Source organism: Equus caballus, chromosome 10, assembly GCF_041296265.1.
Source record: "Equus caballus isolate H_3958 breed thoroughbred chromosome 10, TB-T2T, whole genome shotgun sequence".
Lineage (NCBI taxonomy): Eukaryota > Metazoa > Chordata > Mammalia > Perissodactyla > Equidae > Equus > Equus caballus.
In genome coordinates this window covers 13,361,981-13,377,362 of record NC_091693.1, presented here as the reverse complement: position 1 = coordinate 13,377,362, position 15,382 = coordinate 13,361,981, and the positions used below count along the sequence as shown (strand labels likewise).

The 15,382-nt window shown below is 41.6% G+C and overlaps 1 protein-coding gene across 6 annotated transcripts in view; it reads left to right on the top strand.

The window, feature by feature from the left end:
• LOC102148130 (cell adhesion molecule CEACAM6-like) overlaps positions 1–15,382 on the top strand; it is a 436,353-nt gene that overhangs the window by 402,916 nt on the left and 18,055 nt on the right. For all 6 annotated transcript variants that reach the window (XR_011422390.1, XM_070224516.1, XM_070224514.1 and 3 more), the window contains one exon: positions 7,578–7,626. Coding sequence is in view for 5 of the 6 variants with exons in the window: in XM_070224516.1 (XP_070080617.1) it covers positions 7,578–7,626 (49 nt within the window). In the remaining variant the exon portion in view is untranslated. The remainder of the gene's footprint in view (positions 1–7,577; positions 7,627–15,382) is intronic.

Sequence of the window (15,382 nt, the reverse complement as noted above, 5' to 3'; positions counted from 1 at the left end):
ATCCACCAGGCTGAAGTTCATGTACCATAACCGTCTACCTCATGCTTGGGATTCAAATCCAAATAGTACCCAGCTCCTGCCCTCCATGAATTTAGGGTATAGTCAAGAAATGCAGACATACTGTAAATAAATAGCATGAAGAACTGTAGGTTTTATGGCCTCAGACTCAGAACTCATCTAGCTTTGAGTCTCTTCTCTATCCCTTGCTTGTATGGGCCTTTTGCCAAATTAGCTTCTCCTCTTAAAGATGAATGCACTAATAGTATTTATTTTATGGAGTTGTAAAAGTTAAATCAGATAATATGTGTAAAAGGCTTAGCACATTGTCTGGAAAACATGAAAAATGAGAGCACTAAAAAAATAGCTAAAAAGCCTGCGTGTAGCAAGGTTTAGGTACAGAGTATCAGTACATCCAAGCACACATTCGTCCACAATCTCACTGCCATTGACCACTGAAGACTCTCCCTGAGACCTTAGAGTCTGATAAGTGGAAAGAGAGTGGAAGTAGGAGATGCACCATGATTATCCCCAAATTTAAGTCAGACAAATGTGTTCTTCTGCCTAGCTCTCTTCATGGCTCCCACTGCTCTGTGAATGAGACCAGAGCTCACTCATGATACAGAGAATGGGAATTAGGTCTGTGCCTGGCCTTGTCATAGGTGAACATGAGACCATTGCGAGTCTTAGACTTGAGATTCTAGAGGTAGAACTGGCCCCAGATGATGCTTCCTCTGTGTAGTAGTTTCTGATATTTCCTGTCAGCCTTCACATGGTTCCTCATTGTATTTAAATGCAGCTCCATTATTGCACACTTGTACATATAGTTTGTCACCTGAAATCTGTTGTGGACTGAATTGTGTTCCCCCAGAATTCATGTTGAAGCCCTAACCCCTAGTACCTCAGAAAGACAGTATTTGGAGACAGGGCCTTTAAAGAGGTGATTGAGTTAAAATGAGGCTGTTATTGTGGGCCCTGACCCAGTCTGACTGGAGTCCTTATAAGAAGAAGAGATTTGGACACACAAAGAGACACCAGGGACACCAGGGAGGTACGTGCACAGAGAAAAGACCATGTGAGCATATAGCAAGAAGGTGGCCATCTGCAAGCCAAGGAGAGAGGCCTCAGAAGAAACCAAATTTCCCGACACTTTGTTCTGGGACTTCTGGCCTCCAGAACTGTGAGAAAGTACATTTCTGTTGTTTAAGCCACCAGTCTGTGGTGTTTTGTTATGGCAGCCCTAGCAAACGAAAAATCTCCATCATTAGACTCTGAATCAGTGGCTCACTAGGCATTCAGCTACATGGTTCCCGACCCACGGTAGGCACTTGGTAAATGTTCGTTCAGTAAGCATTTGGACAAGTTGTCTAGAGAGGGCCCTCAGAGATCATCTGGTTCAGTCCGATCTCCTATTTCCCAGACTCGTGCCCTTTCTGCCACACAGATGGAGGGTGTTGCATCATTTCCCTGAGTGCTAGTTTCCAAATGGTCTCATGTGCTGTTTTGAGTGCTGTTAAAGTAATGTAAACAGGCATCCGTAGCCCCTGCCATCCCAACTGTTCTAGTAGTTCACTCTCGCCTGATCTCTACTCCTGGCTCCAGAGGAAAGCCACAGAATGTTAGAGCCAGAAGGGATCTTGGAGATTACGTAGTTGAATCCCTTTTGTTAAGAAGTTTTCTTTCATTATAAATATGGTATAAATATATTACAGAAAATTTTGAAAGTACAAGTAAAGATATGTTTGCTCTTACCACGTGTTGGTGTTTTGGGGTGTTTCCTGCGTATGATTTTCTGTATATAGTGATAACTATAGCATGTGAGCAAATTTCTTTTTGTTCACTTTATAATAAGCTTGTTGCTTTGTTGTCTTCATAACAGAGATTCATAATGACTTTGTAACACTCTCAGCAAGTATATGTGCTCCATGTTATTTAACTGTTCTCTCATTGCTGAATATTTAAATTGTTTTACTTTTGGATATTGATAAGTTCTTCGTGCTCATAACTGTTTTCCAAATGTTGGATTAATTGTCTTGGGCAAGATTCCCAAAGTGGAACTAGTGGGTCAATAGTTAAGAACAGCTTTGTGTTTCTTGATATCATTTACCAAATTGCTTTAAAAAAAAAAAGTTTAGCATTTTTTTAAAAAAAATTTTTATTGAGTTAATGATAGGTTACAATCTTGTGAAATTTCAGTTGTACATTATTGTCTGTCAGTCGTGTTGTAGGTGCAACCTTTCACCCTTTGTATCCACTCCTCACCCCCCGCCCTTTTTCCTGGTAGCCACTAATCTGTTCTGTTTGTCCACATGTTTAAATTCCTCATATGAGTGGAGTCATACAGAGATTGTCCTTCTCTATCTGGCTTATTTCACTTAACATAAATCCCTCAAGGTCCATCCATGTTGTTGCAAATGGCACGATTTTGTTCTTTTTTATGGCTGAGTAGTAGTCCATTATATATATATACCAGGTCTTTATCCAATCATCTGTTGATGGGCACTTAGGTTGCTTCCACGTCTTGGCTATTGTAAATAATGCTGCAATGAACACTGGGGTGCATAGGACTTTTGGAATTGCTGACTTCAAGCTCTTTGGATAGATACCCAGTAGTGGGGTAGCTGGATCGTATGGTAGTTCTAGTTTTAATTTTTTGAGGAATCTCCGTACTGTTTTCAATAGTGGCTGCATCAGTTTGCATTCCCACCAGCAGTGTATGAGGGTTCCTTTTTCTCCATAACCTCTCCAACATTTGTTACTATTTGTTCTAGTTATTTTTGTCATTCTAATGAGTATAAGGTGATATCTTAGTGTAGTTTTGATTTGCATTTCCCTGATGATCAGCGATGATGAGCATCTTTTCATGTGCCTATTGGCCATCCGTATATCTTCTTTGGAGAAATGTCTGTTCATGTGTCCTGCCCATTTTTTGATTGGGTTGTTTAATTTTTTGTTGTTGAGTTGTGTGAGTTCTTTATATATTATGGATATTAAGCCTTTGTTTGATGTATTACTTGCAAATATTTTTTTCCCAGTTAGTGGGTTGTTTTTTTGTTTCAATCCTGTTTTCCCTTGCCTTGAGGAAGCTCTTTAGTCTGATGAAGTCCCATTTGTTTATTCTTTCTATTGTTTCCCTTCTCTGAGAAGACATGGTGTCCAAAAAGATCCTTTTAATACTGATGTCAAAGAGTGTACTGCCTACATTTTCTTCTAGAAGCCTATGGTTTCAGGTCTCAGATTTAGGTCTTTGATCCATTTTGAGTTTATTTTGGTGAATGGTGAAAAGGAATGGTCAATTTTCATTCCTTTACATGTGGCTTTCCAGTTTTCCCAGCACCATTTGTTGAAAAGACTTTCTTTTCTCCACTGTATGCCCTCAGCTCCTTTCTCGAAGATTAGCCGTCCATAGATGTGTGGTTTTATTTCTGGGCTTTCAATTCTGTTCCATTGATCAGTGCACCTGTTTTTGTACCAGTACCATGCTGTTTTGATTACTGTAGCTGTGTAGTATGTTTTGAAGTCAGGGATTGTGATACCTCCAGCTTTGTTCTTTTTTCTCAGGATTCCTTTGGCTATTCTGGTTCTTTTGTTGTTCCGTATAAATTTTAGGATTCTTTGTTCTATTTCTGTAAAAAATGTTGTTGGAACTTTGATAGGGATTGCGTTGAATCTATAGATTGCTTTAGGAGGTATGGACATTTTAACTATGTTAATTCTTCCAATCCAAGAGCATGGAATATCTTTCCATTTCTTTGTGTCTTCAATTTCTTAGAACAATGTTCTATGGTTTTCAGTGTACAGATCATACACCTCTTTGGTTAAGTATATTCCTAGGTATTTTATTCTTTTGGTTGCAATTGTAAATGGGATTGTATTCTTAATTTATCTTCCTGCTACTTCGTTGTTAGTGTGTAGAAACACAGCCGATTTTTGTATGTTGATTTTGTATCCTGCGACTTGACTGTATTGATTTATTATTTCTAAAAGTTTTTTAGTGGATTCTTTAGGGTTTTCTAGATATGAAATCATGTCGTCTGCAAAAAGTGACAGTTTCACTTCTTGTTTTCCAATATGGATCCCTTTTATTTTTTTTTTCTTGCCTGATTGTTCTGGCTAGGACTTCCAATACTATGTTAAATAAGAGTGGTGACAGTGGGCATCCGTGTCTGGTTCCTGTTCTTAGAACAATAGCTTTCAGTTTTCCTTCATTGAGAATGATATTTGCTGTGGGTTTGTCATATATGGCTTTTATTATGTTGAGGTACTTTCCTTCTATACCCATTTTATTTAGAGTTTTTATCATAAATAGATGCTGTATCTTGTCAAATGCTTTCCCTGCATCTATTGAGATGATCATGTGATTTTTATTTTTCATTCTGTTAATGTGGTGTCTCACATTGATAGACTTGTGGATGTTGAACCATCCCTGCATTCCTGGAACAAAACTCACTTGATCATGATGTATGATCTTTTTAGTGTATTGTTGTGTTCGATTTGCTAGTTTTGTTGAGGATTTTTGCATCAATGCTCATCAGTGATATTGGCCTGTAATTTTCATTTTTTTTGTGTTGTCTTTGTCTGGTTTTGGTATCAGGATGATGTTGGCTTCGTAGAATGAGTTAGGAAGCCTCCCCTCTTCAATTTTTTGGAAGAGTTTGAGAAGGATAGGTATTAAGTCTTCTTTGAATGTTTGGCAGAATTCACCAAGGAAGCCATCTGTTCCTGGGCTTTTATTTTTTGGCAGGTTTTTGATTGCTGCTTTGATCTCCCTACTGGTGATTGGTCTATTCAAATTCTCTACTTCTTCTTGGTCCAGTTTTGGAAGGTTATATGTTTCTAAGAATTTATCCATTTCTTCTAGATTATCCAATTTGTTGGCACATAGCTTTTCATAGTGTTCTCTTATAATCTTTTGTATTTCTGAGGCGTCCATTGTGATTTCTCCTCTTTCATTTCTGATTTTATTTATTTGAGCCTTCTCTCTTTTTTTCTTGGCGAGTCTAGCTAAGAGTTTGTTGATTTTGTTTATCTTTTCAAGGAACCAGCTCTTGGTTTCATTAATTTTTTCTATTGTTTTTTAGTCTCTATTTTGTTTATTTCTGCTCTGATTTTATTATTTCCTTCCTTCTGCTGATTTGGGGCTTTGTTTGGTCTTCTTTTTCCAGTACCTTTAGATGTGCTGTTAGATTGTTTATTTGGGATTTTTCTTCTTTGTTGAGGTAGGCCTGAATTGCTATAAACTTCCCTCTTAGAACCACTTTTGCTGTATCCCACAGATTTTGGCATGTCATGTTTTCATTTTCATTTGTTTCCAGAAATTTTTAAATTTCTCCTTTGATTTCTTCATTGACCCAATTGTTGTTCAGTAGCACTTTGTTTAACCTCCACATTTTTGTGGCTTTTCTGGTTTTCTTCCCGTAGTTGATTTCTAGTTTCATACCTTTGCGGTCAGAAAAGATGCATGGTATTATTTTGATCTTCTTAAATTTATTGAGACTTGTTTTGTGGCCTGCTATGTGACCAATCCTGCAGAATGTTCCATGTGTATTCTGTGGTTTTTGGATGGAGTGTTCTATGCTTATCCACTAATTCCATCTGGTCAAGTGGGTCATTTAAGTCCACTGTTTCCTTGTTGCTCTTCTGTTTGCATGATCTATCCATTGGTGTAAGTGGAGTGTTAAAGTCCCCTATTATTATTGTGTTACTGTCTATTTCTCCTTTTCTGTCTGTTAATAATTGCTTTATATATTTAGGTGCTCTTATGTTGGGTGCATAGATATTTACAAGTGTAATATCTTCTTGTTGGATCATTCCCTTTATCATTATGTAGTGCCCTTCTTTGTCACTTGTTATAATTTTCATTTTAAAGTCTATTTGGTCTGATATAAGTATTGCTACTCCCACTTCCTTTTCTTTGCCATTTGCATGGAACATCTTTTTCCATCATTTAACTTTCAGTTTGTGAGTGTCTTTAGGTCTGGTGTGTCTCTTGTATGTGGCATATATATGGGTCTTGTTTTTTTATCCAACTGGCCACCCTATGCTTTTTGACTGGAGCCTTTAGTCCATTGACATTTAAAGTAGGTATTGATAAATATGTATTTATTGCCACTTTGTTACTTTTTTTCTGGGCGTTTTTTCTGTTCCTTTCTTTTTCACTTGCTCTCTTCTCATGTGGTTTGATGGCTTTCTTTAGTAATATGTTTGATTTCTTTTGTCTGACTTATTTTCTTGCTTATTATAGATTTCTGATTTGTGATTACCATGAGGATCCTATATAATATTCTATGTATATAACAGTCTATATTGAGTTGATAGACTCTTTAGCTTGAGCTCTTTCTAAAAGCTCTACTTTTTCACTCCCCTCCTCCCACATTTTATGTTTTTAAAAGCAAATCTAATCTCTTGTTTTGTGTGTGTCTATCCATTACTTTCTTATCATCGAAATAGTTAATTTTAGCACTTCTGTCTTTTAACCTTCATAGTATCTTCACAGGTGGCTTATCTGCTACCTTTACTATATTTTTGCCTTTATCAGTGATTTTATTGCCTGTCTTTTTTTTTTTTTTTTGAGGAAGATTAGCCCTGAGCTAACTGCTGCCAACCCTCCTCTTTTTGCCAAGGAAGGCTGGCCCTGAGCCACAATCCGTGCCCATCTTCCTCTAGTTTATATGTGGGATGCCTGCCACAGCATGGCTTGCCAAGCAGTGCCATGTCTGCACCTGGGATTCGAACCGGTGAACCCAAGGCCACCAAAATGGAACATGCGCACTTAGCTGGTGTGCCACAGGGCCAGCCCCAGCCTGGTTTTTTTTTTTTTTTTTTTTTTTGATAATTTTCTTATCCCTATTTGTGGTCATCACTTTCCCACTTACATAAGTCCCTTCAGCATTTCTTATAGAACTGGTTTATTGGGGATAAACTCCTTTAATTTTTGTTTGTCTGGGAAGCTCTTTATCTCTCCTTCCATTCTGAATGACAACCTTGATGGATAGAGTATTCTTGGCTGTAGTTTTTTTCCTTTTAGCACTTTAAATACATCATGCCATTCTCTTCTCGCCTGTAGGGTTTCAGCTGAGAAGTCTGCTGCTGGTCTTAAGGGCTTTCCTTTGTATGTCACTTGTTGCCTTTCTCTTGCTTCTTTTAGGATTCTCTCTTTATCTTTAATTTTGGACACTTTAATTATAACATGTCTTGGTGTGGGCCTCTTTGGGCTTATCTCGTTTGGAGCTCTCTGTGCTTACTGTACTTAGATGTCTGTTTCCTTCCTTAGGTTAGGAAAATTTTCAGCTACTATTTCTTCAAATAAATTTTCTGCCTCTTTGTGTCTCTCTTCTCCTTCTGGGACACCTATAATACGAATGTTAGTGCACTTGATATTGTCCTAGGTTTCTCTTAGACTGCTCTCATTCTGGCTAATTCTTTTTTCTGTTCAGCTTGGGTGATTACCTCTAGTCTTTCATCTAGCTCACTGATCCATTTTCTGTATCCTCTACACTGCTACTGAGTCCCTGTAGTGAATTTTTCATTTCCAGTATTGTATTCTTCATTTCTGATTGGTTCTTTTTTATATTTTCCAGTTCTTTGTTGATGAGCTCACTGTGTTCATCCGGTCTTCTCCCAATATCTGTGAGTATTCTTATGAGATTTTGTTTGAATTCTATGTTGGGTAGGTCACTTATTTCTGTTTCATTTAGTCTTCTTTCTGGGGTTTTGTCCTGTTCCCTTGTTTGGAATGTATTCCTCAGCACAGCTCTCCCTGGGTGGTGCACACTAGGACATGATGCCACTTCTCCTGGGGAAGGAGGAGGGTAAAAGGGGTGATTAGGCACATGTGTTTGGTGACATATTTTAATTGGTCTTTGTGTGGTGAACATGATGTAATGTACACAGGACTCAAAATATCATGATGTACATCTGAAATTTCTACAATGTTATAAACCAATGTTACCACAATTTTAAAAAGTTAATAAAAATTTTAAAAAATAAATGGCATTGCACCACATATAAGATCTACCTCTCATTTTTTTCATTAATTATTATCTTAATTTAGATTTAGCTTTTAAAAAAGATTTAGGTTTAGTTCAGTGGTTCTCAACTGATTGAGTTTTCCTCCCAGAGATATTTTGCAATGTCTGGAGGTATTTTTTGGTTGTCAGAACTGTGGGTGAACTATTGGTACCTCCTGGATTGAGGCCAGGGATGTTGCTACAAATCCTGAAATGCACGGGGCAATCTTCTACAACCAAGAATGATCTGGTCCAAAATGTGAGTACTTCCAAAGTTGAAAATCCTTCTGCAGACAAACGTCTCCTATATGAGTTTTAACAAGAAAGAATACGGCAATGGCCACGATAATCAAACAGCCTCTTAACATCTTATATGAGAACAAATATATATCTACAAACTGGGCAATTGGGGGAGGTGGGGAAGGAAGCCTGCCTTCCTGGCAAGTCTGCTCCCTGGGGAGGAGGCAGGAAGGAGTGGGCGGGCATGGGGGAGACAAGGGATTTGATAGGAGCAGTGTCTCTCCAGAGTGGAGAACAGGATAGTTCATGTCTAAAGGGATCCTGCCTGTCCTGCTCCTGGCTTCCCATAGAGGCCTTGGGCCTCCAGCTTCTTGGAAGAGAGGGACCAGCAGAGCCATGGTGACCACTACTTCCTTGATGGCTGAGCCAGAAATCTGGGGGTGCTCAAATCACAGAAGTGGAAGAAGCTGAGGCAGCTGAGGTCTGAGTTGGAGTGGGGGGCGGCAAGGACACAGGCCACTTCTTGTGGGTGTGATGCCCTTGGGTTGACAAAGGTGGGGCCTGAGGTATTGAGAGGGGTGGGGAGGGCAGGGCTAGGATATGCTGAAGCTATGACTGGTCTGGGAGTAAAAGGGACCTCAATCTTCTGTTGGTAGAGTCCCAACATGGATTCAGTATGGGGGTAGCACAGTGTCCACAGGAAGTGCAGAGCAGGATGGTGGGGAGTTGGGATCTCAGCATTTCAAACAAAATCCTTTGCTTGGTGGGCCCCACAGGAGGTGGACTGGGGTCTCGGAGCTTGGCAGGCCTGTCAGTGAGATGCAGGGCTCAGCAGGGTGAAAGCAGATGGAACTTGAATAAACAGAGGTGCCTGGAGGGCCCTGACTTTTTTGGGGAGCTATTAGGTGGGTGTCCTCAGTGGAAAATGGGACCCCTGTTGGCCTCTGCTTTAGACTGAGTTAAGACCCAAGGCCCTGGTGTTAGAGTCCTCACCCAACTGAGGATTTGGGCCCTGGGCTGGAGCTGTCCCTTGTCAATGCAAATAATCAATAATCAATCTACAGTTAAGCAAGAAGAAGTGATATTTATCCTAGCCAAGCTGAGGACGAGCACAGAAGTGCAATCTCCACCAGGGAAGACAGCACTCCAGAGAAGTGTGGTTTGCAGAGTGGTTATATCCCATTTCAGAACAAAGAACATACACCAAGCATGATGGGAGTACAATTTTTGTTTCCCCAAAGTCACAAGGAGATGTTTTGCTGCAGTTTAGCAGGTACACAGCAGGTCAACCTGACCTTGGTTCTCTGGGAAGAAAAGCTTATCTTCAAAGAATTACTGATATTGGCATCAGAGGAAGAGAAACATGCATCCCTATCTTTAAAGAGGGCATTCTTTGCTTGGGGAAAATGTTTGAAGCAGATGTACAGTGCATATGTGGTGAGCCATAAGTCAGGCTGCTCTAGGAAAAACAAGTTCTAGGCTGAAACGCATTTAAACCAGAATGGATTCTTCATATACTTCAGTACATGAAAACTTCTTATTTTCATCACCCTGCAGTAGGGGGTCAGCAGACAGGGACAGTTGGATACCTGGCTTTGTCTCATCTTCCAGACAGGAGCAAAGGCTTTTGTTCAGAGGCCTGGCTGGGCACAAGGAAGGGACGACCCCATTTCTCATCTAGGGCTTAATCTCACCCTAATTCTGCCTCGCGCTCTCACTGCCTGGCTCTCAAAGAAGATCAATTCCTTGTCAAACCTCAGTCTCCCTTTCTCATTGCCTGAGGGCTCAGCACTGTCTCCCTGGTAGTGGGGTCTGCGTGCTCCTCAGATGTTGGAGAGCTTGCAGATCTGTGTAGCTGCTGCAGGGACATGTATAGCTCCCTCTGTGCTCAGAAGAGTGACTTTGAGGTCCCTGGGTCCCACACTACTCTCCAGCGCTGAGCAGACCAAACTCCAAGCCTCAGGTAACTCTCCTGGAAATGGAGAAGAGGACCGGGTTTGGAATCAGGGTCCCCTCATGAGAAAGTGTCTCCAAACCCAGATGACCAACGTGTGCAGGGACTGGTGGGTCCCAGTCTGACTGCATCTTGGCAGGTGGTCCAGGTAGGACCTGTGCTCTCGGTGGGTGCACGGATGCAGTGTGGGCTAGGGTCAGGTTTTCACAGGCAGCGGTCCTGGAGCAATAGGTGGTATGGTGGGTGCCTTTAAGCAGGATGGGCTTCCTGAGGCTCTCCAAGTTCTGGTGGAGCCCTAGTGAGGTGTGCAGGGTTCTGGTGACATCACTGATGTAGGAGGTGTGCAGAGTTTGGCATCACTGATGTAGGAGGGTGCTAGGGGCTTTCCAGGCTGATGCCCCATGACACTTAACAAAGCAGACGTCTTGAGCTAGCAGCCAGGAGAGCAACCTCCACCGTCTTGAGAACCAGGGAAGCTCAGACCTCTGCTCTTCCCGGGGCTGGTTGCAGGTGGTTAGATCTGGGAGAGGGTTCAGGAGCTGCCGCTAGTCTTGTATTTGAGATTCAAAGGAAGAAAGGATAATGCTTTCTACAAGGTCATGAAAATTATATATAACCAGCTGCTTCAGTATACTGGGGAACACTTACTGACCAAAAGGCCTTCCCTTTCTACATGGTAAGAATGAGGATAATGACCTGGAATGGTCTTTTAAGGACAAAGAAGTAATTTAGTTTCAGTAACGGTGATGCATGTTTTATTCTTCTAGTTCATTATTAATGTCACTTTTTGTAATTTTTCTCTTAAGGAAAAAATGAAAGCCAAGCAGGATCAAAGTTTCAGCACAGGAATGTGGATTTCACCTGGACTCCCCTAGGATTTTAAGCTTTTATGCATTCCTACAGATATTCTGTGAACATTAATGTGATTTCTATTTGTCCATTTCTACTGGTCCTCCCTGTGGAGAGAGTCACGCGTCCCCCTAAGAGTTGGAAAGCATCTGACACCAAAAAAAGTGTCCAAATCCTTCTGGGTAATGATGATGGCACTCAAGTGGAGGTCTGTTCAAAGTGAGAAAAGACAAGTATTTTTGAGAACTTTTCCCTCAAAATCACAGAGCAGAAGGCACCTCCTGGGCCTGTCACAACGTTGTATGGATGAAGGACAGAAATAGAGGTCAGTAATGTCAGTATCAAATCCAAGACAGACAAGAGATTCTGCCCCGATTGTGAGAGTGGACGTGTGAACGGTGAGGACACTAAAAAGATCCCCCTCTCCCTAATGAGGGAGCATCAAAGGCTCCTGTGCTTCAGAGAGGGCCCCCAGGTTGGGAGGCAGGGCACTGTCAGCCCACATTTGCTGGAAATGAGACCCCAACACTGGACAGTCTCCGACGAAGTCGATTTTTTGGGTGTAGATTCATACTTAAGGAATGATGCCAAGGTATATGATTCTGAAAGTAAAGAGAAACTCACATGATATAATTTTCTTCTTAATATAATATTTTTTCCTCATTATAGACATGACTTTGTGTTCATTGCTGAGATGCCTCTTAAGATGGCAAGAACATCAGAGTAGACTGTCCAATGACATTGCATATAGATTTATCACATACTGTTTCTTTTCAATGTCTATAGAATTTTCCCCTTTGCAGTAGAACTCTATAGTGTCATTCTGACTTGAGGTTACACCCTTTGAAACCGCAGACTTCCAGCTGGTGACCTACAGGCTGCCATAAGTTAATCACCTCTAAATACGCCTTCCACTGATAAATCAACTTTAGATTCATTAAAACAAATTTTTACTAGATAACAAAGATGTCTGTTTCTTACCTTATTCACCCATCAAGAGGTGTGGGGTTTCATTTGGTTTTTGATATGAGAGATTAGTGGAGATCGGTGGTTCTCAACCAAGGTTTATTGTACCATCTATTGTACCACCTTCTCTCCCTTTTCCCCAGAACATATAGCAATGTCTGGAGAAAATGTTCTTTATATTAGGGGATAGAGAGTTCTACTGACATCTAGTGGGTAGAGGCCTGGGATGGTGCTAATCATCCTACAGGCCACAAGACAGCCCCAAACAAGCAAGAACTACCAGCCCCAATGTCAGTGGTAAGAGTGAAAGCCCTGCTGTGTGCCCTTCCCCCAGCTTTCCCAGGAGGCATCCTCTCACCCTGCTCTTTCCCATCTCTCCTGACATTGCCCCCACCTCGACTCCCTTCATCTTGCATCTTCATTTCCAGTCTTTGTGAACCTGAACATGCCCTGAATCCAAGGTCAGTCCTAATCTCTCAGCTCTTCTCGCCCCTTTTTGCTCTTCTTCCAGCAGGAACAATCCACTAGAGGGTGCTCACACTCCTCCTTGAGCTCCTGGGGACTTTTTCCATCACCTGAGACCAATGCAAGTGTTTTTAAGGCCACAACCCCTAGCCCCCAAATACTCTAGATTTGCAGCAGGTGAAGCTCCTGAGACAGACATCAAGGACCCCAGGGAGGAACCTCCCATTGGAGGATGTGGCAGCATGGACAGGTGGCCTGGAACCAACCTCAGGGCCCAAGTCACTGGGGAGAGGGGTGGTTCCAGGCACAGTGGGCACTGAAGGCTGGGATTCAGGGCCCAAAAGCCCCCACCCTATGTGTACGCACTGGGAGAAATGACTGAGCCCATGGCCCTAAAGGATTGGATCACTCCTTTTAACTGTCCCTGCCCTCCCTCTAGTAGAATTATACATCCACAGCCTCTGTTTGTGACCTTGAAATTTCTACCACTAGAAAAAGAGCATGCCTATCCCCATTCCCCCGTTATCTCTTGCTTAGTTGTACCACTCGCTCAGGCTGATGGACTGCAGGTGGAGATCTGAGTCAGTTCTGGGACACTCAATAGGCCTGGCATGTTTTCCTTGTTTTCTTTTTATCTGCCACAAGAAGAGTGTCTCCAGGTGGCCCCTTTATCTCTGGTGCAGTGAGGAAACCTCTGTGTGTCACAGACCTGAGGTCATTCAGAGTCACCTCTAGGAAAGGCCCAGGGCACTGGCTCCTCCCATCCGCAGTCTGAGGCTGGAGCCATAAGCCTGGTTCTCCCATTCAAGGGAGCTGCTCTCCCTCAGGCACAGGTCTATTCAGGATGCTCTGACCCTAGCAGGACTTCTGCTCACCAGCCCTGACTGTGGCTCTGCCCCTGCCCTTGAGCTGTCCCGGTGGGTGTGGCCAAGGGAGAGCCTCTGTAGGAGGGCTGAGGTCCAGGGGCTTGGAGTCCAGGCAGTGAACACAGCCAGCCTTGCCTCACCTTGACAAGAGTGATGCTGTCAGTGATTCTCCAGGAAGCATGGTGCCTGCTCCAGGTTTGCAGACACTGTCATCAGGCTGAGAGCTCCCCTCTGCTCAGAGTTTGCCATTGGTTTCTGTATTGTCCAAATCTGAGTGGATGTGGAATTTCATCAAAGACCATTTTGCCTCTCTTCTCGTCATTATAAATTATTTTCTAGTTAATCTGTTAAGGTGGCAAAAGGCAATGGTTGATTTTTGACCATTAAACCCAGCTTGCACTCCGAGGGAACAAACTCAAGATGGTAATTCCTGGTTCATTTTGGTAGCATTCTGTTTAGGGATTTTTCATCTCTGTTCATGAGAAGGGCCTGCACTTTTTCTTTCTCTTTCTTTGCTGGTCTGGTTCTGAAATGAGGGTTACACTGCCACATAAAATGAGTTAATGACTGTCCTTTGTTTTTCCTATTCTCTGTAAGAATTGTGCTAAGGGTGGAATGAGCTGATCTTTAGTTGCTTTGTGGATATTGCTTTTTTGTTTAACCTCGAGGCATTTGACACTCTTTTGTAAAGTACCATGAACGTTGCAATGAATTTCTGCATACGTGTGAGCCCATGAAATGAACACCCAGACCAAGGTAGAGAACTTTGCCCACACTAGGAAATGCTCTCATGCTCCTCCAAGCTCTTAGGACCTTCGACAACACCTCCATTCTGACCTCTAGCACCAGGAGATAGATTTGCCTTCCAGAGCTTTACACAAGTAGAATCATTCTTTTTTTGCTCTTCTGCATTTGACCACTTTCATTCGTCTGTGCGTGTAGATTTACCCTCTTGGTTGTGTGCAGCAGTAACCCATTCCTTTTCCATGTCGTGTAATATTCCTTTGTTTGACTACTCCAGGATATTTATCCACTGTGCTGTTCAACATTTGGATTGTGATTTTGGCTATTCTGAATAATACTGATATCAATATTCTTTTTTAAAAAATTTTTTGTATTTTTTTTAATTGCAGTAACATTGGATTATAACATTATATAGCTTTTGGATGTACATCATAATATATTCCATATTCTGTATAGATTATATCATGTTCACCACCCAAAAACTAATTATAGTCCACCCCCTCACATGTGAGTCAATATTCTTGTATGTGTATTTTGGTGTGTCTAACACACTTCCTTGGAGTAGATACCATTGTATTTGCTGGAACACCTTCTAAAATAATATAAATGTTAGTTTGCCTTGCCAAACAGTTTAACAAAGTTATATTCCCACCAGCAATGTTTACACGGTCAGATGTTCCAACTCTTAGTATTGTCAGTCCTTTTAATTTTAGCCGTTCTTGTGTGGTTGAAATTATATTTTATAATGGTTTTTATTTGCATTTCCCCGATAAACAATGAAGCAAATTCAGCTTTACATGTGCTTATTGGCCACTTACACATGTTTTACTGTTTAGCGTCTTAATGTTTTTAGCCATTTAAAAAAGTTGGAGGGGCCAGCCCTGTGGCGCAGTAGTTGAGTTCGCATCTCCACTTCGGCAGCCTGGGGTTCACCAGTTCAGATCCCTGGTGCAGACCTACACACCACTTGTGAAGCCATGCTGTGGCAGATGTCCCACATATAAAGTAGAGGAAGATGGGCATGGATGTTAGCTCAGGGCCAGTCTTCTTCAGCAAAAAGAGGACTGGCAGCAGATGTTAGCTCATGGCTAATCTTCCTCAAAAAGAAATTGGATCACCAGTCTTTTTCTTATTGCTTCTCTAGGATGTTGTTATGCACTTTGGATATGGCTTCTTGTCATATAGATACATAAACACCATTATAGAACTTATATATGTAGGGGAGAGAGAATTGGGCCTTTTGAAGAACAGGAATTCTAATTTTAATATATTTTATCAATTTTTAAAAGATT